Genomic DNA, 25,799 nt, shown 5'->3' with positions numbered 1-25,799 from the left:
TTGCTCTGTCTTATAAATTAGCACAAGAACCTAATGTGGGACAGTGGTTGAAATGTAGACTTCTTAGAAAATAAAACTGACAAGCCTGGTGCATACATGAATGAAGATAGACTTGTGTTCTTTCAAAAATAATTTTCTGGCATATTCTCTGTTTGCTATATATTGTTGGGTTTGATGAAAACTTGTGTGACTCTAATCTTTCTGGCAGTTGGTAAAACTTCAGAGAAAATAGGAATCAGAAATATTATTGCAACTTTACTGTCCTAATATTTTTGCAAATTCTCTACATGCCCAAGCTGTTGGGTATTCTGCCAGCCCTCCTCGAAGAAACATTCCACAGTCAGGTGGACACCCTTCCATTTGTTGGGAAAGGCTAAAGTACACTAAATAGAGCCTGTTTTGCTTTGGGTTATTTACTTTATTCTGCATGCATTTTTCCCTGCAAAAGCTCATGTCACCATAAATTCCTTAATCATAAGGTCCCATAGAAGTTTGTTTTTATACTGTTACTACATATTCTGCCAAGAATCTATTCTGATGGACCATTAAAAAGTAATCAAACTGCTATTTCTTGTGAAATTTCAAGAAACCCCCAAGAATTCTATAAATTGTACAAATGAATTGCATCAATATAGCCCCTTTTTGTCAATGAAAGAAGAAAGCATAATTCTTAACCACAATGTGTTTTTAACTGAGCTTTAATCTTACTTACACTTTAATGGCTAAAGACTGCTACCGGAGGTCAGTGCCCCATTTACAAATGATACTGAGTTAGTAATTCGATTCACACAGCATAACAATCCTTCATGGGTGATGAGGCTTTATGGATTGCGGCATGCAAACCTGGACTGCTTTTCACAGGGAAACTTGTTGTTCTGCTTGAACAACCCAGGGCTTTTTCTACAGGTTGTTGAACCCATGGTGGGTTGTCATGCCATCCAAACCTGAGCAACCAACTCTGCTGTGGGCTGTAGGAAGCAGTGAATGATCCAATGAGCAAGAGTAGCAAAACTTTCATGCTGCTTTTGTTGAGCTCACCTGCCACTTTTGTTGACAGCCATCCCATCAATGCCTGAGCCACACAGTGGAGCAGCAGTCCCTGGAATGGTGTCCTGCTACTTTTTCATTCACCATAGCATTTTCCCTCCTTCCCCCTTTGTTCCGGAGATTCTTTTTCATAGTCCCCAAGATGAAAGCCGAGAACAGATGGCACACTGGAAGGAACTATCACTGGGTGGCTTTTTTCTAAGCATAAGACATTTGTACAATTTTTCTTTAAGTCAGACTTGTGGAGATATGCACTTGCCAGTGTCCAAAATGGGAAGCCTCACCTGGACAATGTCCTGAGAGATCTGTCTGTCATCAAATATGGCAGGCACCAGTCATCAACATTGACACGTACAGGCAACAAATACTTTTTTAAAAAGTGTTCTCTTGGCAGTTGTCAAAAAGTGAGCTGTTGAGGAAGAGCAAAGCTGTGAGCGATATGTGCTCACAAACGGGGATGGCAAGTAGATAATTGGCTTTACAGTGGCTGTGTTCACACAACAAGCAACCCTGCATGGTTGGTTCATGTGTTTAAACCAGATCTACCTGATGCACAGTGAAGAGATTCCTACTTTATCATGGTTTCTATCCACCCTGCTCAGGCCTCCCATTGTGGGCATTTATCCCATGAACAGCTGTGCCTAGAATTCAATCCAAGGTGCATTGTTCCTTGCTTGTGTCACTTGCTTCTTATTGGTTCATGCATAGAGTAGACAGTTGGAGTGGATCCTGCAGTTGCCACTCTTTCCAGGGGACTTCTGTGGTATTTGTATACTAGGGCCATGGGAACCATGATCTTGGGTTCAGATGACATGATTAGCCATGGTGGTAGAGACAAGAGTAGAACAAAATATTGTTTCTTGTCATGGTTTCTACAGACTAAACTTACCAAGATGAAATACCATGACTAGAGTCAGATAACATGACAGACCTACAAACACCACAACTTGTCATGTTGTCTGAACCCAGCCACTGAAATCCTCCACTTTTATGGCTAGACTTCAATGTTCTTGCACTTATTCCCCTTTTCCAAAACTGTAGGTGCTCAGCAAACTGGTAAAGCATAAGCCAATCCCCCTCCCACAAACTCTTATCTTTCTTTTTTTAAAAAAAGCCTGAATTTTGCCAGCAGGCTATCAAAATTACACTTCTGTAAAAGAGATGGCTCACATGTTTCCAGTTTCCAAAGCACTTGGAATGTTGGGAAAGGCTAGAAAAGTGCATGGACACTGAAAAGAGTCAAGTCCAACCAAACAAAAAACCCGCTGGAGAATCTCACCACAAAGGAGTGTGCCTTTGCTTTCTCTTAATAACTCACCTTTTGATAGTGATGATGAGAGTATAGTTTTAAAAAAACTATTTGAAGGCCCTTTGAATCAATATCCATACTTAGTGTCTGCTTTGCTTTGGAAGTGGATACCTCCTAGGACCTCACTCAGGCAAGGCTTTCCATTTTCTACACATCTTCAGTTGTGCAAATCTGACAGACTACAATAAGCAAATAAATAGAAATGAATGAAAGTTGTGCATGTTTCTTGCAATTATTATTTTTTTAAAGGGGAGTGGTGAAACAGTGACAACCCTTTCAGTGTGCCACTTCAGCACATTGGAGACGCTATCACTGGCTGTTAACTTGAAGATCCCAAAAAGAACAAAAGAGAAAAAAGCTGTGACAAGCAGAAAAAGGCTTGTGATTCACAGTGGGGAGTGGAGACAAGGTGACTTCGGCCACTAAGTCCCCTGGGATACCATCTGGAGGACCAAGAGGGAAGGAGAGGGCAATCTAAAGTGAGCCCATTTATCTGGTGGGTACATTGTTCTGCAAACAACCAACCAACCATTGGCTATTTGCAAGGTGGCTTAGCCTGACCTGTGAATTCTTCCAGTGTGTCTTCAGATAGCCTGGCCATTTAAATAAGCTGAACAGAGGACAAGAAAGAAGAAGGTACAAAATGGTGAGGCTACTTGCTGACTATTAAATATTCATTGTAGCAGATCTTTGGATTCTCAGTCTGCTATCCTAACAACATAGCTTCTTCCTAATGTGCATGGACAGACAGCTTCAGTTATAAATATAGATAAGCGAGTAGGATAAGAGTATTTTATCATATCTGCTATGTGTAAAGCCTGGACTTCAGGAGCTTCAAGCAGCCCTACTTGAACAAGTGAAACATTTTTTTCCCTCACTAGGTGTGGCTGTATTTGCCTGGAAAGGAGAGTCTGAGGATGACTTTTGGTGGTGCATTGATCGCTGTGTTAATGTGGATAGCTGGCAGGCCAACATGGTAACGGAACACTCCTCTAAGTTTTCCTAGTTCTCACTCCTTTGTTACCTTCTCCTTTGGAAGTATATTGACTGGGAACCATACAACTACATTAGATACACCCTGGGGCTCTGGCATGCCTAGTGGAATTTCTGGCTGTCCCCTTTGAACAGCAGGTCACTATGCCATTTCATAACTTACATTTGAAATCTTTCTGTCTCACAAGGCATTTGTCATGGAGAATGGAAATACAATTCCTTGAGCATGCAGAAGTAGTTGTGTGATTCTCTGTTCAGTGGCTAGCCACATTCAGCCCTTCATGTGTTTTGTCTTTTTCTCCTCTCCATTAAGCAGGCCTTACTAAAAGAAAGGAAATATTTATTTTGGTTCTTAGCTAGTCAGTACTTGTCTTACAACTGAACTGAAAGCTCTCACAAGAGAACTTCCAATTCCCAAAGCAGGGGACCATTTTGTGGATTTTAAAGGGAAGCAAAATTTCCAACCAGAGCTGTGGGGGTTTTGCCATTAGTAGCAGTCTCTTATTTTGTCCCTGTTTATGGTAGCACCAACAGCAATAGCAGAGCTCCTCTTGGCAATTTGTTTTCTCCAGAATGCAGTGGACACATTTTTCCTCCTTCACAATGTTGCATCCAGAATATTCTGGGCTAAACCAAATGGTAATCAGCCTGCCAAAAAATGGAGTTTTGCTGTTTCCACTGCAAAATAAAAAAATGAAGCTGCTGCTAACAAGCCTTTCCCTGCAGATCAGGCATTGAATCTCATCCATTCATGAAATATTCCCCCGTCTTGCACTGGTGTGTTGCAGCCAACAAATGGGATGGTTAATTTGTGGGGGTCATTTTACAAAAAGCCTAATTTCAACAGAGAAATTTCAGTGTAGTGAAGAGATCTCTGCACTTTGACTGGTGGTGGTGGGCAGGTAGGTGTGTGAATTCATCCCCCACTTAGCCATGGTTCACTTGATGGTTATGTGCAAGTCACTACCACTCATTCTAACCTACCTCAGGGGGCTTTTACAGCAATGGAAAATATCTGTATTGGAGGAAAGAAGGAATATAAATGTGATGAATGCTTTTGGGACATGGCAGCTCTGATATTAGTAATAAGGTGGATACAAAGAGGGAGACCCAGGGTGGGGGAGGAAAGCAGCTTGCTATTGCTTTATGTTCTGACTTTAGTGTGGTAACAGCTTCCTGAACCTTAAAGCTGTGAAATCATTGAAAAATCATTTCATAATCACACTTAATTCCACAAAAGTTGAAAGCTTATTTTTTCTTTATATAGATTCCCTGGTAATTGACTAGGTAAATAACAGTCTGAATCACTTGGAAACAACAGAATGCCTGTTTTTTAGCATGAGAGATATATAATGTGCAATCTATTAAGGACTGCTCATTTCATGGAAAAATAACTGCTGGCTTGTTTCTCTTAGAATAGCTCTTTTTACAAGCACAGGAAAAGTACAAGTGCATTTGACAACTGTCTGTCTTATGTTCTTGAAGCTATTAGAAGCATCATTTTCCCAGTAAATTAGTTCTGTATCATCCAGAGTACCATTAGGAGTCAAGTGGCATGGACTGGTGTGTTGGATGCATTTGATATTTATCCCTGTTGTTGTAATGTTGATTTATTAGTCCAGGTAAAATAGTGTTGAAGTTTCCTTCCTCACAATGAATTCAGTAGGTCACATAATGCAAACAACTCTTAGTATGTAGGGATGGACAATATATGCAGCAATAACATCTCTGGGTCTCATGCATCCACTTTGGTTTGTGTTTATATATTAGCAAAAAGTATTTCCCTAATGAATAAATGATATACCATAATACTTGCATATTGTTTACTCCTCCAATTTCTTAAGAACAGAGGTTATAGATGAACACCTTCCATTTTTCTTACCCAAGAGTGGGTGATCCCTATTCTGGGAATATATCATGCACATATATAATAATAATACCTTCTGCTCTACTTTTTCAGTAATTATCACTTGTGCTCTGGGGTACACTTTATGCTTATTTACTTTATGTGCATCTATATACTTTATATATTTGTAACACTATGTTTTCTAAGTATTCCAGTTCTCACATTAGAAAAGTAGATCAGGTTACGTATGTTGTTTGGATGGCAATGAAAAGAATCAGTGTTCTGATCCCCAGTCAGTGTGTGACTGCCATTTTATTTACATATCAAAAGAATCCCTGTTGTTTGTACTTTACAGTGAATTTAGGTGCAACATGGTGCATTAGCAGCAAAGATCTGAACTGATTATGCTTCCCATATTTTTAGATCTTGGATGATGGGGGAGACCTGACACACTGGGTTTATAAGAAATATCCAAATGTATTTAAGAAGATCAGAGGCATTGTTGAAGAGAGTGTGACAGGTGTGCACAGGTAACAAACTAAATCTGGCACTTTCTTTGTCTTTGCTTATTAAATACTAAGCTTTGGATAATTTGGAGGCCTTCCCCAATGAAAGATCAGTAGAGCTCACTTTTAATCCTAAAGCCCTTGTAGCATAGTAGCTAAGGACAAGGGAGGAGGAAATAAGGCAGCAAAACCATGCCACATGTGAGTTAAGGTAACTAGATTTTGTGCCAGTTTTATTTCTAGCTATTAAAGTAGGGATAGGCAACTGCAGGAGGTCTGGGAGCTATTTTAACTCTGCTTATTCCCATTGTACAGGCATCAAAATAAAATAAAAAATAATGAAAGTCTGCACCCATAATGCCACAGAGTGCCAAAAGTTTCAAAATTAACTTGTTTGCAAACTAAATTCAGCACTTTGGATTCTCCTTAGCTACTGCAGAAGCCATTTTTCTCCCATAAATTCCCCACACCCAGAAATCCTGAAGCAGCCCATGGGCTGTGTATTATCAATCCCTATGTTTATCCGTGGGACTAACTCAAAAGTTGAAAAACTTTCCACCCAGCAGTCTTGTTTCTTCTCAATAAATAATACATAAGTTAATTGCAGCCAGAGTGAGTCGTTAATTTATGTTAGGTTAGATATTTGTATTTTATTTGTGTAAGCCTTCCTGAGGCTTTTGCAAAGGACAGCATACAAATATCATAAATAAGTTTTAATGTTCCACTGTCCATCCTCCTCAGCAAGTTTGCCCTTCATTATACTTGAGTTACTTCCTCAGAAACTGGTTGAGCTTCTGCTGCTTGGTTTTATTTTGTGGACCTTTAGTATTAACCAAGGGAGCAAATATTTTCCCTCATTATCCTTTTTTGCATCAGTAATTAATTTTGAAAAATTCTTTCTCCCCTCTTCAGATTATACCAGTTATCAAAAGCTGGGAAATTGTGTGTTCCTGCCATGAATGTCAACGACTCTGTCACCAAACAGAAATTTGATAATCTGTACTGTTGCAGAGAGTCCATTTTAGATGGGTGAGCCTAACACAAAATTTTGGTAACTGCAAAACATAAACAAACCCCTCCCTCTGCTTTCAGGTCATGCATTTATGTGGTGATGTTTAAATCGATGGGCTTACTGTCATGTCCATTTGCAGCATACTGCCATACTGGTGTGGAATTCCAGAAAATTGCATTGAGCCAAAGTCAAGTTTACACATGATAATTTTCTCAAAAAGGTTCTCTTTCTTTCTCACAGCCTAAAGCGGACAACTGATGTGATGTTTGGAGGAAAGCAAGTGGTAGTGTGTGGCTATGGTGAGGTGAGTTGCAAAAAGTCATTATTCAGCAGCTCTCATTGGTATCCCTTTACTTAACATTCATCATCTGCCTTTTATGATTAATATCTGAATAATACAACAGACATTAGAAAGAAATAATATATTAACAGAAGATAGTATGTCAAATTGTAATAGCTGGCACAGTAATTGCAAGCTGCTGATTCTAGCACGTATTTTCACATCTTGTACACCTTGACTTTGTGGGTTCAACTTTTGCAGATTTGATTATTTGCAAGTTTGCCATCAATAATTTAAATGGGATTTTTGGTTGGATCCCACACTCTGTCTAGGTATTGTATGCGGTGTATCTCATGTTTCTTGCAACTTTTTGCATTTTTAAAATGCAATAGAATATCAACCGTAATCATGGGTCCAAAGCATACTACTTCTGAAAGTGCTCCCAAGAGGCAAAATAAACTGAGGACCTTACAAGAAAAGATTGCAGTTTGAAAAGTTGATTTTGCAACATAAAGATCATTTATAAAGATGTATTTGCAAGCAATTACTGCAATATGATACTAAAACTGAACAAGTTAAAATATGTATGATAAGATGGATGCAGAATTTTGAGGAAGAAATAGTCCTTTCACCAGTGGAAACCTTACTGATGAAAGATGTAAAATTTACAGCTAGTCACATACTAAAAGAAAATTAGTACATGATGTTCTTTCATTGATATCTTACTCCAAAAGAGATTGAGAAAATGGAAAAGAGTTATAATGTGAAGTGCTGGAAATGCAAGGAAGTGGTCAGGACATTTTACCATATGTGGTGGATGTGCAATAAGATCAAAACATTTTGGAAAGAGAGACATGCTTAAAATTAACTTTTTTAAGAGCACTAAGAATATGCTGTTGAGTATTGTGCCAGAAACTCTTCCAAGAAATATGAAAGAATTATTTAAATATATGATAACAGCATCTAGAGTTATAATTGCAACAAAATGGAAAGCAGAAGATTGTCCAACTACTGAAAGTAGTTTCCAACTACTTTGGAAAGAATAAATTAACAGAAAATGCAGAAATGACAAAATTAACCAGCTATATAAACGGAAAACCAGCCAAAGAATTTAATGATGAATGGAAAGCTTACTATACATATTTTACTTACTCAACAATTGAGAGAAAAAATAGAATTTATGTAAGATGACCTAGCTGATACTTGTACTAATCAACTATGTATAGACCAATAAAATAATTATATGTTAAATGGAAAACCTATTATATATCCTTTATTTAGCAATTGAGAGTGTTACTATTAAGCATTATGCATACAATGATCAGATTAATATTGCTTATTATCTTAATTTTTTATTATGATATTGTTTTATCTGGGGGGGAAAGGGAAAAAACAAATATTAATTGCTGGTGAGTTTGTGGATATGCTATAAGGTGAATTATTATTCACTTGATACCCATGTTAAAGGGTGTTTTTTTTTGTAATAACCCAGTATTATTAAGTCAAAATTGCGGTTACAAAATTGATAGAAGTAATAATAACAATTCAGTGTTTGTGTAATTTCCCACAGTTAGCGCTATCTGTAATTTTTGTCTAAGGTCCCTTGATAACTTTTTCTTTCTTTTTCAAGTTACTTCTTTTCTTGTTGTCTTTTTTCTTTTTATCTTATAATATAAAAAAGAAAAAAAAAGAAAAGGTTTAATTATTAAACAAGTTTCATACAATGAAGTTAGCTGCTCTGTTTGCCCACCATTACGACATCAATGAGTTGACCAGAAGGTATATCAAGAAAAAAGAAAAAAAAATTCATGAAGCCAGTGCTACAGCTACAGTAGTGGCATGAAGACTCTGTATCAAATGCAAGATCCATATATCTCTCGTGTAGAAAGACCTATTTTTATGTGGATGCAGGATTGCTATAAAAAGAGATTCCTATAGATTCAAAGATGATAAGGGGGCACCAAAATCCATATATGTTTCTATAAAGGAAAGAGATGGCAAAGGAGTTTGCTTTACAGAGTGTAATGCCAGCAAAAGCTGGTTTGATCATTTTAGGAAAAGTTTTGGCCTACATAATGTGAAAATTACAAAAGGCATTGAAGTGTCTACATACCCCTAACACAACATCTCTCATCCAGCCTCGCAAACAGAGGGTAATACGGATGTTTAAGGCACACAACACTAATCAATGAAGAGGATTGTGCAGTCTTTGGAAGAAGACTGCAGTGTAAAGAACATAATGAAAACGTGGAAGGAGTACACGTCATTGAAGGAGCCATGAAAGCTAGCAAGCCAGAGACAGTAAGCTTGTGCAGGAAGAATCTTTGGCCAGAATGTGTGAATATGTTCACTGACTTTACTACAGAGCCAGAGATATTATGAAAGATACTGTGGAATTGGCAAAGAAGGAGGTTTGGAAAGGGTCTAAGGATATGGATCTTGGGGAATTACAAGAATTACCCGACAGTAGCCCTAATGATTTAAAAGAGGATGACCTAATGGAGCTGACTGTTCCTGAAGCAGTGGTGATACCAGACAAAGAAGTGCAAGAAGACAAGCTTATTGCAGAGGGACTACATAAGTTCTCGGATGCTATGGACCATTTTTATGACATCGACCAGTCTATGATGTGTTCCTTGAAAGTGAAGGAATTGGTACAAGAGGCATTGTTTATGTACACCAACATTTTTAAAGAACTGAAGAGGCAAAAAAAGCCAAACTGAAATCACAATGTATTTCAAGAAGATAACACCAAGTATTTCTGCCTCCTCTTCCACCTCTGCTGCCCCACTACCCCTTCTGCTTGTCCTCTTCTGCATCCAGATATGAAACACCTAGATGACAATGAGGATGAAGACCCTGACAATCCACTTCCACTGCTCAACTAAATTACAATAATGCTGTACAGTTACATTAAACATTGACTGAGTGTGAGTGTGTTTGTACTTACTGTAAGTCTCATACTGCAACAAGAACTATGTGTTAGAGGTGTTCATGTTTCATCATCATCTGTACATAGTCATCGCTAGCCTAGTCATTGTATGAAAGACATTGTTTGGAAGTAGAAGTGGATATTTGTCTATCCTCACAAAGGCAGAAAGTGAGCAGTATTAAAAATTTAAAATGTTTTTCAATTAACTGGTAGGTGAACGTATCAACAATGTAGGCTAACACACACAGAGGTAAAGAGGGAGAAGCAATCCTGTACACACATGGTCAACTGTATTAAGAGTTGGGGGGGAGGGGAGGTGGCTAGAAATATTTGCAGTTTTTCCACTTTTGTGGGGGTCCTGCACCCCTAACCCCCACTAATGTGGAAGTTTGACTGTATTTGTACCATAAAGTCTAGAAAGAATTTAAGACATGATACCACAGACATAGTGTGCCATCTTGCCTGGAAACGTGCATGAATTGCACTGATCAAATATGGATGTTGTCAATACAATTTAAATGATACTGGGTGAGTTTGCACAACATGCCAACCCTCCCTGAAAATAAGTGAGTTGTTCCTGGCATGTCTATGAACCTAACTGGGCTTTCCTTGGGTTGTTCTCTCACTTCTTCCCTTTTGGTCCTCCAGCCAGCTTCTCAGTGCACATCACAGCACAACCCATCTTCCCTTTCTCATCCTTGCTTTTATCATGACCATATTTTGTTTCCCAGAGCTTCAAAAAAAAACAAAAAACAAAAGTTCATTTAGGGTCTGGTTTGGGCAGCGAGGTGAGAGGGGTTTGCACCAGAAATGGGCACAGATTTATTTGTGTATGTGCTTGTGCCTTTCACCTTTTTGCAAGTGTGCTCTTACAACCTTCTGGTATGTAGTTGTGCATGTAGTCAAAATCCTTGTCAGTTTCATATAGACAGTATAGAGCAGTTTACAGCTGTCAGCTGCCTAGCATAGGCAAGTAATTGGATAGCATTGGCAAAGGAGAAAAAAGAAAAGAAAAGAAAAAGAGTAGATGCACTGAAAGAGGGTCCGGTTAACATTTCCCCCTTAGCAATGTAATCCTCTTGAATTCTGGTACTGAACTGACACTTCTTAATGTCCTTCACTTTTTCAAACTTTCCTGAGATTCCAGCTGCTCAGAAAGGAGAAGCCTTAAGTCCACCTTTTTTGCATCTCCTTTTCAGGGGCCTTACTGTGGTTCTCTGACAATGCTCAAAACCCCCCAAGAAAGCAGCTAAATGGGTCAGAGTGAATGGGGCCACAGTGAGGGGAGTACCCCATTTGATCCAGATTTTACTTCTATTTACTTCCTAGTTTTGACCCAAAATGAGTGTTGTGGTACATAGAAGACTAGGCTATGGACATGCATGGAACATTGAGGTACAAAGAGTTAGTCTGTGGTTTCATGTCTGGCAAAGTGCAGAAATCAGGGCTAAGTAAATTGGTTACAGGCAGAAGAAGAAAAGGAAGCCCAAAAGATCTCAGACGGAAAAATTATGTCAGTGAAGGGCACCTGATCTGAGTGATTTCAGCAAATTGAGTCTGACTTGAGTCCCCAGGACACAACAGGTTTGAAGCAAGGATGTTTATATGATTTAAACAAGTACAAGTGGACAAAAAGCTCTGTCCAATGAAGTCAAAACAAAAGAAGGGAGGGGTACAGAGAAGAACCTGTACTGGCTTCAGGCAACCAAAGAAAAAGATGAAATGACATTACAAAGCCATCAAGGATCCTGAAAGGGCTAGTTTGAGATGGGCAAACTCTAATCTAGACAGTACTGTACTGAAGTTGTTGAGAAACACCTGCCAAGGATTATATCATACCTGGAAAGAAATCACCGTGTGCCCTGGGGTGAATGTATATATACATCTCCAATTGCTGGCACAATGTACTTATGAGGCACTTAATCTAGTACTGTTTGTTATGAACAAAGTGCTCTTCCCTGCATGATGACATGCAGTTCACCTGTAACACCTCCAATCCTTGACTTGTTCTGTTCTAGACTGAGTTTCAGTGAATAGACTGTATTCTACCAAGTACTGTGGTGGACCATCTGTGTATGCTTTTGTGTCAAGGAGCAAGTCAACATTGGTGTCAAATGGGGAATTCTTCAACCAGATCCTGTCTTTACAGCTGAAGCATCACTACTGAATTGACCTTGCCCGAAATAAAAGCACTTAAGAATCAAGGATATGCAGAGACACACTCCAAGTCAGGCAAAGATTCTGGACTCCTGTTCTTACTGTCCCTAGGTAACTCGGCTTCACACAGGGAGATGGTCAGCTTAGTGACACTATCTTACCTTCTAAAGTAAAGAAAAATACTACTAGGTTAGGTGAGATGTGACATGAGTTCATAAGTGGAGAAAATGAGTCAGTAGAGGGCTTAGCCACATGATAGGCTTTTCTTTCCTGGAAACAGAGTGTACCCTTTTCTGCCATGCATTCTTACATGATGAAGGTTAGAGTCTTTTCCAAATATTAAGAACTTTTTTTGCTTGTTTGAATGGATGTTGTGGCTCCTGACATTGAGCAGGGAATGTGTTTTCCTGAATTATCATTTCACGATTGAGAAAGAGAGATTGTGATCATGTACTTAAAATATTAAGTATCTTGCAGTTTAAGTTTTATTTTTGAAGGGGGTTACCAAAAACAGTACTATGATACCCCTGAATACACATTTGTTCATATTTCATGAGATAAATGTCTATGTGTTCGTGTGACTGACTGTAATATATAGAGAACTTGGTGGGCAGGAGAAAAGGCTCCTTTTTTCTTCTTCATTTTGACTTGGTTGAATAGACATGCATGCAGAGAAACTTTAAACAAGAACAAACTTTAAATTATTACATATTTGGAAACCAGTGCAAGCATAATTATCGATTATGTTTCTAGTCTTAAAAGTATTAAGTTACTGTATTCTATAAAGACAGACCCTAGTAATACTAATACTGGAACAGTGAATGGTGCATTAGGCAGTCTTCACTTCATAGTAACTGGAAGAATGCAACTACAGGTGTAGTAATAGCAACCACAGAATATTACAAACAAGCCAAAGTTGGTTGTATTACTGTAGTTTAGTGCATAAAGCAAAAGGAGCAAATTTTCTAACACATTTGCATAACCTGATTGTTCAACACAAATCTGTATTTGCCTAACATGTGTCCACCAGTGAATAAACTATAGTATACATTTTCACCAGACTGTATTTCATGGTTCTTTAACCTTGTTTGTTACATTTCCCCCTACTTCTCCATGTAAAGTTTGTATATGTCTGTCTTTGTGTGTTTCAAGTGGATTCCACAGATCTTTATGCCACAATAAATCTGTTGACTTTAAGACACTCCTGTCTTTGCTTTGATTTTGTGCCTGCTGCTATTTTGTATTTCAGGTTGGGAAAGGATGCTGTGCAGCTTTGAAGGCCCTGGGCGCCATAGTTTACATCACAGAGATTGATCCCATCTGTGCTCTTCAAGCCTGGTAAGAGATGAATTACTACAAACACTGCTCTTTGAGAGCACTAGCATTCTTATTTTACTGTTTACTGTTTGGTGTTCATTTGGGGCCAATTCAGAAAGTTGAAATGAAGTCAGTCCATTAAAGAAGAGCCTTTTATCACCCAGAACGCCACAATCCTGAACTGTTACCACAAGAGGTATACATCTTCTGGGGATCTTTGATCTTCCGTTAGGCTCCTTTTTGATGAATTTGTGAATGTGACCTTGTATAGCTATATCTAAGAACACTTTCCTCATGAGCCTGAGACTGTTGCAACAGATGCTGTTTAATAGCAAAGGCTGTTTTACTAAGTTCACACATTTTCCATTGTATGAAGAATATTGGTCTAGAAGAAGCAGTGAAATTCTTGCCACTGCTTAAAAGAAGCTGTATGTGCTAACCACAAGGATAGTCAGTGGGTGTAGTGGTTAAGAGTGCGGCACTGCTACTCCTGAGATCTGGATTCTAGTTACCACTCAGTCATGGAGATAACTGGGTGTTTTGGGGCCAGCCACAGAGACTCAGCCCAACCTAACTCACAGGGTTGTTGTTGTGAGGATAAGACTGGGAGGAGGGGGAGGATTATGTAAGCCACCTTGAGTTCCTTGAAAGGGAAAAAGCATGATATAAATCTAATCAATAAATTATTAGAAAAATAAAATAGTCATCAGTCATCTAATGAAGGATGGGGGGGAAAAGGCAAAATCTAACAGTGTATCAGATTGTGTCCCTCCCCTCACAGAACTCTTTTTGATGCAGTAGAAGCATTAATGAATAGAAGTAGAAGAAAGTGAGGTCTACTGAATCCTTCTGTAGCCCCCTGTGCCACCTCCATCTGTCCCAGAGGAGCAGGTGACATTTTGGATTAAAGTGGCAAGTGGCACAGAGAGGCAAAGCAGAAAAGAGATTTTTTTTAAATCACTTCTATTCCCCTTCCATTAGGGCAAGCCTCTGCCAGAACAAAGAGCTGTCAAGGAGCAGAGATACACAACTGGATACAATTCAGGAAGATTTTTAGAAGCAGTAATATTGAATTGGGCTTGCCATTTGACTATCCTGACATATTTTATAGAATGGAATGTTATTTCTTTATTTCTGAACTCTAGAGGCCATTTGTAGCGTGCTGGGTTTTCTTATAGAACCTGCAGACCTCTGCTTACCCCTGGAGGTTTTGTTCTAAGTCCTGCATGATATCCTCTTCTTGTCTGACTGCCATACGATTCATTTGTCCTTTTGCAAGACTGCCAAAGATACCAAGAAATGTTTCTCTATTCCATGTTTACTAGACATAGGACATACTTCATTTTACAATAAGGCAATCTTCTGTGACTTATCCTGCGATTAGCTGGGCTAGTACAACAGCTTATCCTGATTATCTTCATTTCTTCCACTATTGCTACTATTTTAGACAATGCCACTATTTTTAGTCATTTTCATGACATGGAAGTCCATATTGGCAATGGGTTAAAAAAAAGTGAAGTGGAAGGTTTTGGAAGTGAAGCCTATAAGGAAGGTTGGAATGCACAAACTTTTAATAAACCATGGCACTTCCCCCTAATTCCAATATTTAAAATACAAACAAACCAGTCAGCATTTGAAAAGTTGAAAAGGAACAATCCAGTTACTACAATATTAATATCAAAGTAAATGTTTATATCAATAATGTAAAAATTTTACTTCACAATTATCGCATGCCTCAAAAACATTATACTCATTAGCTCCTCAGAGTCTAGCTACCATTACTTCTGAAAAATATCTTGGTGAAAACTTTAATTAATAAAGTTACTCCCAAAACCATACTATTGGAGCAATACCTTTATTTAAACAGCTGTTTAAAAATGCATGTGCATAGTTGCACTATGACATTGCCAACAGGTTCTTGAAACTTCTCTAATCTGGAGAGCTTGTTTTAAATGGTCAGAACAACCAGTTCATTTTTGCATTACTGAAACCAGTGTGACTTTAATGTCTTACCATCTCTTTGACAGCATGGATGGGTTTCGGGTGGTGAAGCTCATTGAAGTTATTCGTCAAGTGGATGTAGTCATAACATGCACAGGTAAAATATCCAAGGAGCAGTGGGAGCGTGTGTGCAAATGTAGTTACTAATTCTTCCACGCACACTGAAATTCTAACTGTCTTTTTGCCTGCTAACAGTAAATAATACTTGTATTTGATCAGGAAGTATTCCCCCCCCCTTAGAATTTAGTGTTAAAGCACATTATAATGCTTATAAGCGTTAGGTTTAATGAAGTGAAATTTGGTGGTTCATCAAATAAAGCTAACTTGCTTTAGCTGCATTTTTAGCTAAAAGTAGCTTTGCCTATTGGAAGTTTAGAAATTAAATAAATATTTTTTTACCGTAGGAAATAAGAATGTTGTGACTAGGGAGCACTTGGATCGAATGAAGAATAGCTGCATTGTATGTAATATGGGCCATTCCAACACTGAAATTGATGTGGTGAGTGTTTGTTAACCTTAATTACTCTTTCAGTCCTTCCACATGAGTGTAGCAACTGAATCCTGCCTCACTTTTTTCTCTCTCAGGCTAGTCTTCGTACTCCAGAGCTGACCTGGGAGCGTGTACGCTCTCAAGTGGATCATGTTATCTGGCCTGATGGCAAGCGAGTTGTTCTACTAGCTGAGGTATGTCGGGGAAGGCCCAGGTAAAAGCTTCTGTAGAAAACATTACAGGGAGTTGAATGTTTGCTTCTCAGATTCCAGAGTATTTAAATTTAATAGGATGAACACCTAACTGCATGCAATGCAAGCAAGTATGAACTGTTACACTGAGTAGACAATGACTAGATGCACACAACATGGCAACCAACTGTGGGTAACTCATCTGAACCCTCTGCTGTTGAGCAGCAAGCCACCCTGACAACCTATGGCTAGTTCTAGGGATGTTTGACCCACAGTCAGTTGTCACATCATTCAAACCAGGCAGAGCAATTTTATTTTGGATTACGGGGATTAGTTAGTAAGTTTTTTGGCAAAAGCAGTAAAACCCTCTTCCCATCCTTTAAAATCACACCTGTGCTGCTGCCTGTGATAGCCTTTCCAGAAAAATCCAAGAGGCACTTTAGATGGACTGTCACAGGTTTGCCACCATTTATTTATATTTTATTTTATTTATTTTTTGGTTCTAGAAATTTAGGTGAATGTCTTTGCAATTTGTGTTTGTGGTTCGGTCAGTCTTTCACAATTCTACAAGTGTGCTTTTATTGTTTTCCAGTATATGAGGTCTTGCTTGGTCAATGCCCTTGCCAGTTTCAGCTGTAAATGCTAACAGATTGACAAGGTGAGACTGCATATAGGCTAAATTGCAAATACTTGACAGCTGTCAATTGCCTGGTTGTCAAATGGAAAACAGAGGCAAAGGGAAAAAAGCATCATAGGTATACCAAAGGGTATGGGCTTAAAACCTTCCCCTTAGCAGTGTAATGCTTTCTATTTCTAGTGCTGAATTGGCACTTGTCAGTCTCCTCCAAATTGTTAACACTTCTCCAAGTCTCCAGCTACTCCAAAAGGAGGAGATTTTAAGGGCGCACTGTTTTCCTTTCTCCCAAAAGGAGCCTTCAATGCAGTTCCCAAATAACCATGAAAAAACACTGAAAGCCTGACTTCATGGGTCAGGGTGAACTGAGGGGCCTAGCCCATTTGATCCATGTCATTTTGACAGCCTCTGGGAAATCAGCCTTTAAAAAAAAACAAAAAAACGGAAATATATGTCAATTCTGTCTTTGCAAATCCAGGTCTACCTTAAGTCTGTTGATGGGTAGACACTTGGTAACATAACTTGAACTTGGCCTGTGATGCAAGGGATTGATGGCTCATTCTGTGCCTGCTCTATGGTGATTTCTCAAAGACTTCTTGTCCTGTTCTAGGGACGACTTCTCAATCTGAGCTGTTCAACTGTTCCTACATTTGTTCTGTCTATCACAGCCACCACTCAGGTATGTGATTGCGAAATACCTCCCCTGCAAGCTTCCCTGTTTTGTCTTATGCTGTATTTATAAAATGCTGGTTATGGTGATTGAAAATAGAATAGATGATAGCCACGTTTATATTATCTTTAACTAAAATCCAAGCAAAAGGCTGTTGATAGCACTTTTGAAATGTGTTTTGTCTGCCATTTTATTTATTTAAATACTTGCATAGTATTTAAAAAAGAATGCCTCTAGAATGTATATATACCAGTAGAGCTTGTATACTTGCATATTTTTCTGCAATGTACCTCAACTATTAATTGCATAGAAGTTTTTTTTCCTGAGGGGTAGAGGTTCAGCTTGTGGAAGGAGAACTGAGAACTGAGCCAAGGATAGCAAGTGAGGCATTATCAGTAGCCATGACAGACAGATGGGAAGTTATGTTGGTTGTTGGAAGCCCTGCCCCTTGAAACCTTGCTTAACTGTCCTCGCATTTTGGAATTCTTCCTGTGCCCTCGACCACATGTGGTTGGGGTATTTCCCTACAAGAAAAGACCAGCGTACTCAAGATACAAGATTCTGTCCCTGTACACTGAGCCCACAGATAAATTAAATACCTAAGGCTGCTGTTTCATTCACTTATGATGGCCCCTTCCTTGTACAGCATAACTTTTGTGCTATTTTGATAACAGCTAATGCTTTTGTAATTATCACTTGTAATCTTGAGAGGTTATAAGGAGGTAGTGTGGATAGTGTTCAGCTGAATGGTGCTGTATACATACATCCACGGGAGGCTGACCTTTTTCTTCAACAAAATGACACTGTGCCTCTTAGTGTATTTAGATCTAGGAATTTGAGTGTGTCTTTATAACATTTTAGGTTTTTTTCTATTCTCTGTCTTCATCTTGCATCAGCAAAGAGCTTACACTAATGTGCTGTATTCTATACCAACAAACCTACCTTGTGATTGGAATGCTTCAAAAAAGATCCTCAGAATTGTTAGTCTTCTACAAGCTAGAAGATCACCACCCTGAAGTTCAGTGTCTAAAGTATTTGTGTTAATAATACAGTAATAGGTTTGCTACTAGACATGTCAGAACTACAATTATAATGTTTGAGTATTCTGCAAAGAATGGATGTTGTCAGCATATTCCTGATCTTCACAGGCTCTGGCTTTGATTGAGCTTTATAATGCTCCTGAGGGACGATACAAACAAGATGTGTACCTCCTGCCTAAAAAGATGGGTGAGCAAATAAACTTTAGCTGCAGGTGGTTGACGTACGTGTGCTTGGCAATGATATTAAGATGAAATAGGCCACTGAGCCACTGGATTTTAGGCCTTTTTAGATAATTGTCCCCTGTGTACGAAAGAGCAATGCTCTGTTGATTTTGAACTGTTGTGCTGCATTGCTGTGTTTGTATACCTGAGGATATAAGCTAGAGGTATTCTACATTGGGAATAGTACTATCAGCAGATGGGATAGCAAGTTAAAAGTAAGTAAATACAAAGTGTTTGCCAGCACCATAATCAGAAAATGAGTAACAGGACTACTAGAATCTGAGCATTGCCCTAAATAGCATAGTAACTCTTTCTGTACTTTTCAGATCATTCTAATATACTTGTTGTTATTTCTGGATACCAGTATAGTGATGGGATGACTTGACTAAGAAAACCATAAGGCTAAAGCATCTACTGTGCCCTTTGGCAAGAATATAAAAAATAAATGTAGTAATTGTGAAATGAAAGCTCTTTTTAAATATGAGTCTAGAATGGAAGATTCCGAAGTCATGGCACCTAGACTATGGTTAACTATATTAACTATAAATTATAACTATAAATTAGTTACTTATAACTAAGCCTAGGTTAGTGGTAACTTCTCTCATCAGTGACTTTAGGGTAGAAGCTTAAGGAAGACATACTTACATGACTGCTTTGGGACAACGCAGAGCAAGGAAAATACCATACCTATAAACTGTTCCTCTGGCTCAGTCTTCATGCAGTCTGCTAGACATGCACATTAGCCTTATATTGAGTCTAGAATTAGTGGGGACAACTTGCAGAAATAACTTTTTAAAGGTAAATAGGATTTTTAAAAATTATCTTAACCATATCTTTGATTTGTTTTTTTTTTTTTAGATGAATATGTTGCCAGCTTGCATCTGCCTTCTTTTGATGCCCATCTGACAGAACTAACAGATGATCAAGCAAAATATCTGGGACTCAATAAAAATGGGCCCTTTAAACCAAACTATTATAGGTAACTATCTCCATGAGGGGAATTGGAGGCATCTCAAGACTTGTGCCTGTTGTTCAGATACATCAGCATGAATTGTAAATTTTTGTAGTTTCATCTGTTGTGAACTTTGATGGTGGGTTTGAATGTTAAAAGCAGCAGTTCCAGGGCTTGCTCACCCTCAGTGAAATTTGCAAGGGCAACATCCAGCAACTTGGAGCATACACTACTGAGCAAGGCGACTGTGAGGTGGCTCTGACCCTTAGGAAAGAAAGGTTGAGGTACAAATATAATAAAAGAAATAGGCAAAATATAAAGCCATTGTAGCTTAATTGCCGTGAATGAAAAAAACAACAACTAATATCTGATATCAAACAAGGAAAGTCTAGAACTGGACTGGCAGATGCAGCGGTCCTGAACTCAGGAGTGCCTGCAGTTGATAGTGTGTCTTGGTGGAGAACCTAGTTCCTAACTTTGGCTTTTTCTTTCCTTTGCTATAGGTACTGATGGACCATAATAATGAAGGACCAGACCACATAATCTACACAAGAGCTTTAGCAAGAATATTTTTAAAGACATATATTTTATGTTACTTCCAAACACTTTTTTTCTTTTCTTCATGTGATTTTATTGTCCCTCCTTGTTCTTTAATATTTCCATCTCTCTCTGTCTGACCTTGCAGACAATCTGGGATTTCCCTACTGCATTACCACTGAATCAATGCAGTTTCAGTTCTTTTGTTTTGTTACTAGATAGAGAATTCCCTTTGGTGATGAGGGGCATTCCTTTCCTGTGGTGACTTCATTTTTAAATTTGAAAAATTCCATGGCACCTTAGTTGTAGTTGATAGATCTGCAGAATATTAAGAATACTATTTTTTTTCTTTGTGGAATTATCTACAAATTCAAAATTGCCTTAATAAGCCCCAATTTATTAGCTGCTAAATGAATACTCCTTCTCCTGCTTAGGAACAGGGTTGCACCTTGTGACCATTTAGGTTACAAGTATATATTCCCCAAATCCCTAATCTCTGATTCTAATTGTGTTACATGGAAAAAGTCCTCTTGAATTCAGTTGAACAGTTTCAAAAACTGTTTATAATCAGTTAGGTTATTTTTCCTACATGAAACATGTAGCTGCATGTTTGGTTACGCTAGGCCTAGATAGATTTTAACTTATATTTTAAGTTGCTAGGGTGCTATTGTGAAATAAAATGGATATTGGTTATCCACTGTCTTCACCTCTTCATAGTTATTAGATTTTAGGGATGGCCTGAAGTTGTTGCTGCTTTAAGCATATTTTAAATGGCAGTGGATAAGAATTCCTTTTGCTTTTTGTTTGGACAATTTTAAAGCAGAAGATTTCAGTTAAGACATTGCAGAACTGTTAGGGGCCACTAAGAACCAGATCAGTCCTTTTGGGCTGAGGTTTTATCTCCTGTACTCCATTCCTTCATTTGCACAGCACAGGAGATGTTTGGATAATGTAGTAGTTTAACTCCTGAAATCCTATAAATATGATTCATTGTGTAAAGCATTTCCTTCCATCTTCAGGTTCCATTTGTAGCAAATGAATATTGAAGGTGGAACCCCTTCCCATTGGCACTGCTATTTTAAGTGCTCTGCTGCTTTAATTACCTGATCTCTGTAGACTAGCATATTCGGTTTAGTTAGCATGAAGCACTAGTACTTCTCCTGTGAGATTGCAGTGCAGCCCAGATTTCATACTTTAGTGCCATGAGAATGAGAGTTTCAGCATCATTAAATAATGCAATCCTGTGCATGTTTAGACAGGGCCAAGATATGCTAGGAGTTGTAAGACTTTTTTCTGTCTAAACATGAATAGGATTACACCATCGCAGAGGCAAACGTTACGCTAAGTGTGTGGTTCAGGCTCTGGGTCTGATCACTTCAGCCTCGTGCTGAAGTTTCAGAGAGCAGTGATGAGCCAGAAACTACTGTGAATCATAGTGAATGCATGATTAACCTTGAACCTTTTGCCTTTCTATGTAACCTTTGCAGAAGACTTGATATAAATACAGAAAATGACATTCCTAATGCCATATTCATAAAATTTGCCCCACTGTTGAATGGTGTAGGGCTGTTGTCCTTCCTAGTAGTCCTTCATAGGAGACTAAATTATCTGTGAGAAGCCTGAGCCGCCAAGCCTTTGCACACCAATACAGCTTGCTCTCCAGTTCTCAAACCTTTAAATGACCTCTCTCTTGTACCTTTTGTACTAGCTGTCTGGTTCCTCTTCAGAAGCTGTATGGTGACAGCCTTGCAGACTGGTGCTGGCCATTGACTGACTTGAATACAGGAGAACCTGCTGCTCCCAGCTCCTCCAATATACCCCATTTTCCAGAATATAATTTTAAGTTTGGCCAGACCAAATGAGATGTTTTTTCCTTGTTGGTAAAGTTATTCCAGGCCTGAACATGTGTGTTCTCTCAGTTCTTTCATCAAGATGGCTGTCCTATTTTGTTTCTTGATTCCACAGCTATATTACTACAAATGCTGATCCCAGAATTGACTTGGATTTCTTTAGCCAAGCAAAGTGTGTTCCAAAAAATCCTCCTTAAAGTTAATGAGGATCTCTTCATTGCATTTGTCTGCCTCTATCTTGCAGCATCAATAGATACCTTAGCTAAGGGCTCCATCTCTGTATAAGCCATGGAATAAATTCTCATACCTGGCGAGACCTCAGTTTGGTCAGAGGGAGCATGTTATAGCATTGACCCAGGTGGGGATAGGTTTATTTTGTATATGAATGATTTTTAATGAATGCAATATTAATCCTTGCAGATGAGCAATAAATCATTACGCAAAATCTCAATAAACCAATTAGAAACCTACCCCGCCTTAAAGATTGTATGTCTTCTTGTTTTGTTCTTGTTTTGTTTTTTTGCTTTTGCTGCATCTGGTTTGGTTATCCTGAAGTAATGTCCAACTAAACAGTGGAGAAACAAGCATCCTGCCCAGTTTCAATTGCAAGGTTTCAGTTTTTATTTCATCCTGCTGGTGATCTGTGTATCATTCTTTGGGTGCAGAGTAAGAGGTGTGTTTGTACATGTTTTCTTACAGTACAGGAAAGCTACAATACTAGGTTATGTATACAAAAAAGTAGGTTTTGTTTACATTAGCATTCTACATAGTATCTCTTTGTGAAAATGATGATGGACTTGGGCTTTGTATGCAGGTTGTAGTCTCCTTATTTACAACTGAGATCACGTGAAGATTAACTCATACAGAAATGCCTATTATACATGTGCTTTCTTTGCTGGTAGTGTATTAACTGAGGCGGAGACAGGAAGCCAGGTGTTGCTGGGCTTAATATAGTTACAGAGAATGATGGGAACTGAAGTCAATCCCAGTGGAGTACCACAGATATTTCCTGAAGTAAGGGCACTATTCCAACGTCCAAAAGTTCACATTCTGTATAGTAGCATGTATATATCCTAGAATTCTTTGTACTGCTTTCTACAGGGCAAGATATCATATTAGCCTGTAATGGGTAGTTTGTATTCTTGTTCCTTTAAGTTTATTTCCTTTGTTTGAAGAGTATGAGGATTAAAAGGTCTTAAGTATGCAACTTTTCGTAAATTTCAGTAATTGCATGAATGTGGTCTTAAAGTACTATGCAGTTGGGTTACAGTCCTATTCCTTTATACGTCACTCCTTCCTTACACAAGACCCCTACCTAGTCTTTTGAGATTTCCATTATCACCATACCTTCCTCTGCTGCTTCCATTTGACTACCAACATTCTAGCCATAGCCATCACACGTGAGGAATATTAAAAAGTAACATAATTAGCATGACTTTGCCACAGTAGCCCACTAAAGTTGCAGGACGGCTGTGAGACAATTCTGCTTAAATTTCTTTAACATATCACAGATAAGCCACCAGAACCATCACAAGGTGCTTAAACCTTTCAGCCTGCCTACAACTAGTGCAGGATTTTGTTAAAACAGCAGCTTCTCTGTAATAAATGTGACCTGGAGCTTAAACTGGGATAAAGTGACATGTTCAAGAAGCAGCAGTCTTGTGGTGCATGAATAAACACTAATATGAGCTAGAAAATCTAGGGCTCAAAGTTGCTACATATAAGCATGTATACAGATGCTTCCTTACTTTTTCTCAGTGCTGCTAAATTATACAGTAGGTCCTAAGAACCCATATATCATCAAAACTTTATGTCGATTGTCAGCTGTTTCACATTGCTGCATTCCAACCCAAGTTAAAATTCTATTAAAATGTATGCTTTTTATAGAAGTGGAAGTCTTTTCTGGAACTGTCAGGCTACGAGTTACTAGTATTAGTATGTTTTAAGCCCAACTTCAAATGCAGAGCACTCTATTTAAACATAAGAAATATTCGGATACATGGAAAATTCTTGATAACAACTATTCTGGTCTCAACATACAGTACAATGTGTTGATCCAAACAGTAAAACTCACATCTAATCCACTTCTGTACAACTCAGATCTTCATTTAACATAATAAACTATTAATAAATGCAGGTTCTCTGCTTAGTAGTAGAAGGATGAGGCAACTGGATGAGAGAAATAAGCTGAAATAAAGTGATGAGATGAGAACACGAGGCCAGATGATGTTTTCAGTCTGAAATGCAAAGCAGCAGAAGCAGGGAACTGAACCAAAGGCTTTTCTTTTAGATTGAGTAGTAACTGGTTCAAAACAAACTCTTCTTGAGAAGAACTAATTAATGCATGGCAAAGCTTAATTAGTTGCCGATAACTGTAGACACAGAGGACAAACTAAAGCAGTTAAAAATCCAAAGCCTAGAGAGCAATATAACACCAAAATGCTCAGTTGGGGGCAGAACAAAATCCTGTACAAATCTATTTAGAATTCCATTAAATTCCATTAAGTTGTGCCCAACTCCTTTAACATTAAAGTGTGACAGTGATGGAAGCTTGGAACTATTCATGAAATTGTAAGAGTTCTGAGGAGTTCATAGTCCAATCCATCTAGACGGGACCAAGTTGGAGAAGGCTGGTTTACACAACTTGCAAAGGGTAATAGTATCCATCTGCTGCAGCAGGAAATGACCTGCAGTATTTCAAAAACATCAATTTATTATGACATACATTTTTGTAGGCACAATTTCACTAAATCAGCTTCACAAAAAAATCCTCACTTGTGGACATACTGGTATGCAGAGGGGAAAATGCAAGCAGTGGAGTTCAGTGACCAAATGTAGAAAGCACACTACTGTATTCCTGCCATGTATTATAAGCATGGCAATTTTAAGCTAAGATTCTCTTTCCACCAGTGTGTAAATCAAGGGTGGTGGTAGACAGGGAAAAAGTGCAAATATGTAAATACTAATTTACTTGCATTCTGAAAGGTTCTCTGTGCTTTTAGAAGACCTTGTCACCCAAGGACATTTCTGTTTGTAAAGGGGCATTTCATGGAGGGAGATTCAGGCAGAAAGATTCAAGGTAAGGGGGTGGCAGGTGAAGCACATGTAGGCAGAAAACCCACTGATGCAGGGGGATTATATGCAACAGGCCATCAGGGCTTCTGTACTTTTATATCAGTAGTTGAAACACGATGCTGCAGGAAATCTTTGCAAATATCCTGGACCAGCAGAAAGACAAACTAGTGAGGTCTAGATCAGATCAAGTCTGAAACTGCTCTAGAAGCAAAATGACAACACGAGACTGTTATAGTAGGGTTACATGAACAGGCAAGACTCACTGAAGAAGCTAACAGTGCTAGGCAAATTTGAAGGCAGAGAAAGAAGATGAAAACCATATATGAGATGGCTCAATTCCATAAAGGAATGTACAGCCCTGAGCTTACAAGGGCTGAGCAGGGCTTGTGAAGAACACAACTAATGATTTAAATGAGTGTGTTCCTTTAAATGTTGGAAAATTTCAGAAGAGCAAGGAGGGAATAAATGAGGAATGAGGTGTGAGGAAAGAGAAAACAGTCAAAACATTCAAGAGTGGTCTGTCAGAAGTTAGCAGACAATTAAGGCTTGTCAAACCTGCAGAATCTGAAGGGGCAGCCTTCTCATTAGAATCCTACATAGTGCTGTGAAAAGCATTTAAGATTTTAAGGAAGTAGAATATTTAGAAGATGCGAGAGTCAGAACCTAATATTGTCAAGTACTATAAGGAGGTGTGAGAGAAGCTGACAGAAACCTGAGTGCAGGAGAGAAATGAGGATC

General features: G+C 38.5%; 1 protein-coding gene across 3 annotated transcripts in view; it reads left to right on the top strand.

The window, feature by feature from the left end:
* AHCYL1 (adenosylhomocysteinase like 1) overlaps positions 1–22,456 on the top strand; it is a 58,351-nt gene extending 35,895 nt beyond the window's left edge. The window contains exons 6-17 of one of the 3 annotated variants that reach the window (XM_044443259.1): positions 3,238–3,332; positions 5,619–5,725; positions 6,614–6,730; positions 6,954–7,017; positions 13,332–13,420; positions 15,427–15,497; positions 15,805–15,899; positions 15,986–16,084; positions 17,326–17,394; positions 18,534–18,612; positions 19,506–19,626; positions 20,103–22,456. In XM_044443259.1, coding sequence (XP_044299194.1) covers positions 3,238–3,332; positions 5,619–5,725; positions 6,614–6,730; positions 6,954–7,017; positions 13,332–13,420; positions 15,427–15,497; positions 15,805–15,899; positions 15,986–16,084; positions 17,326–17,394; positions 18,534–18,612; positions 19,506–19,626; positions 20,103–20,109 — 1,013 coding nt within the window. In that variant the 3' untranslated portion in view covers positions 20,110–22,456. Of the gene's footprint in view, positions 1–3,237; positions 3,333–5,618; positions 5,726–6,613; positions 6,731–6,953; positions 7,018–13,331; positions 13,421–15,426; positions 15,498–15,804; positions 15,900–15,985; positions 16,085–16,673; positions 16,740–17,325; positions 17,395–18,533; positions 18,613–19,505; positions 20,065–20,102 lie in introns of those variants that run through there. The other 2 variants (XM_044443266.1, XM_044443274.1) reach the window with 2 other exon arrangements.
* Positions 22,457–25,799: the final 3,343 nt, after the last annotated feature.

This window comes from Varanus komodoensis, unplaced genomic scaffold, assembly GCF_004798865.1.
Source record: "Varanus komodoensis strain SLA01 unplaced genomic scaffold, ASM479886v1 scaffold1, whole genome shotgun sequence".
Taxonomy (NCBI): Eukaryota; Metazoa; Chordata; class Lepidosauria; order Squamata; family Varanidae; genus Varanus; species Varanus komodoensis.
Note: the sequence above shows the minus strand (reverse complement) of the source record. Positions and strands in the feature narration are given on the sequence as shown.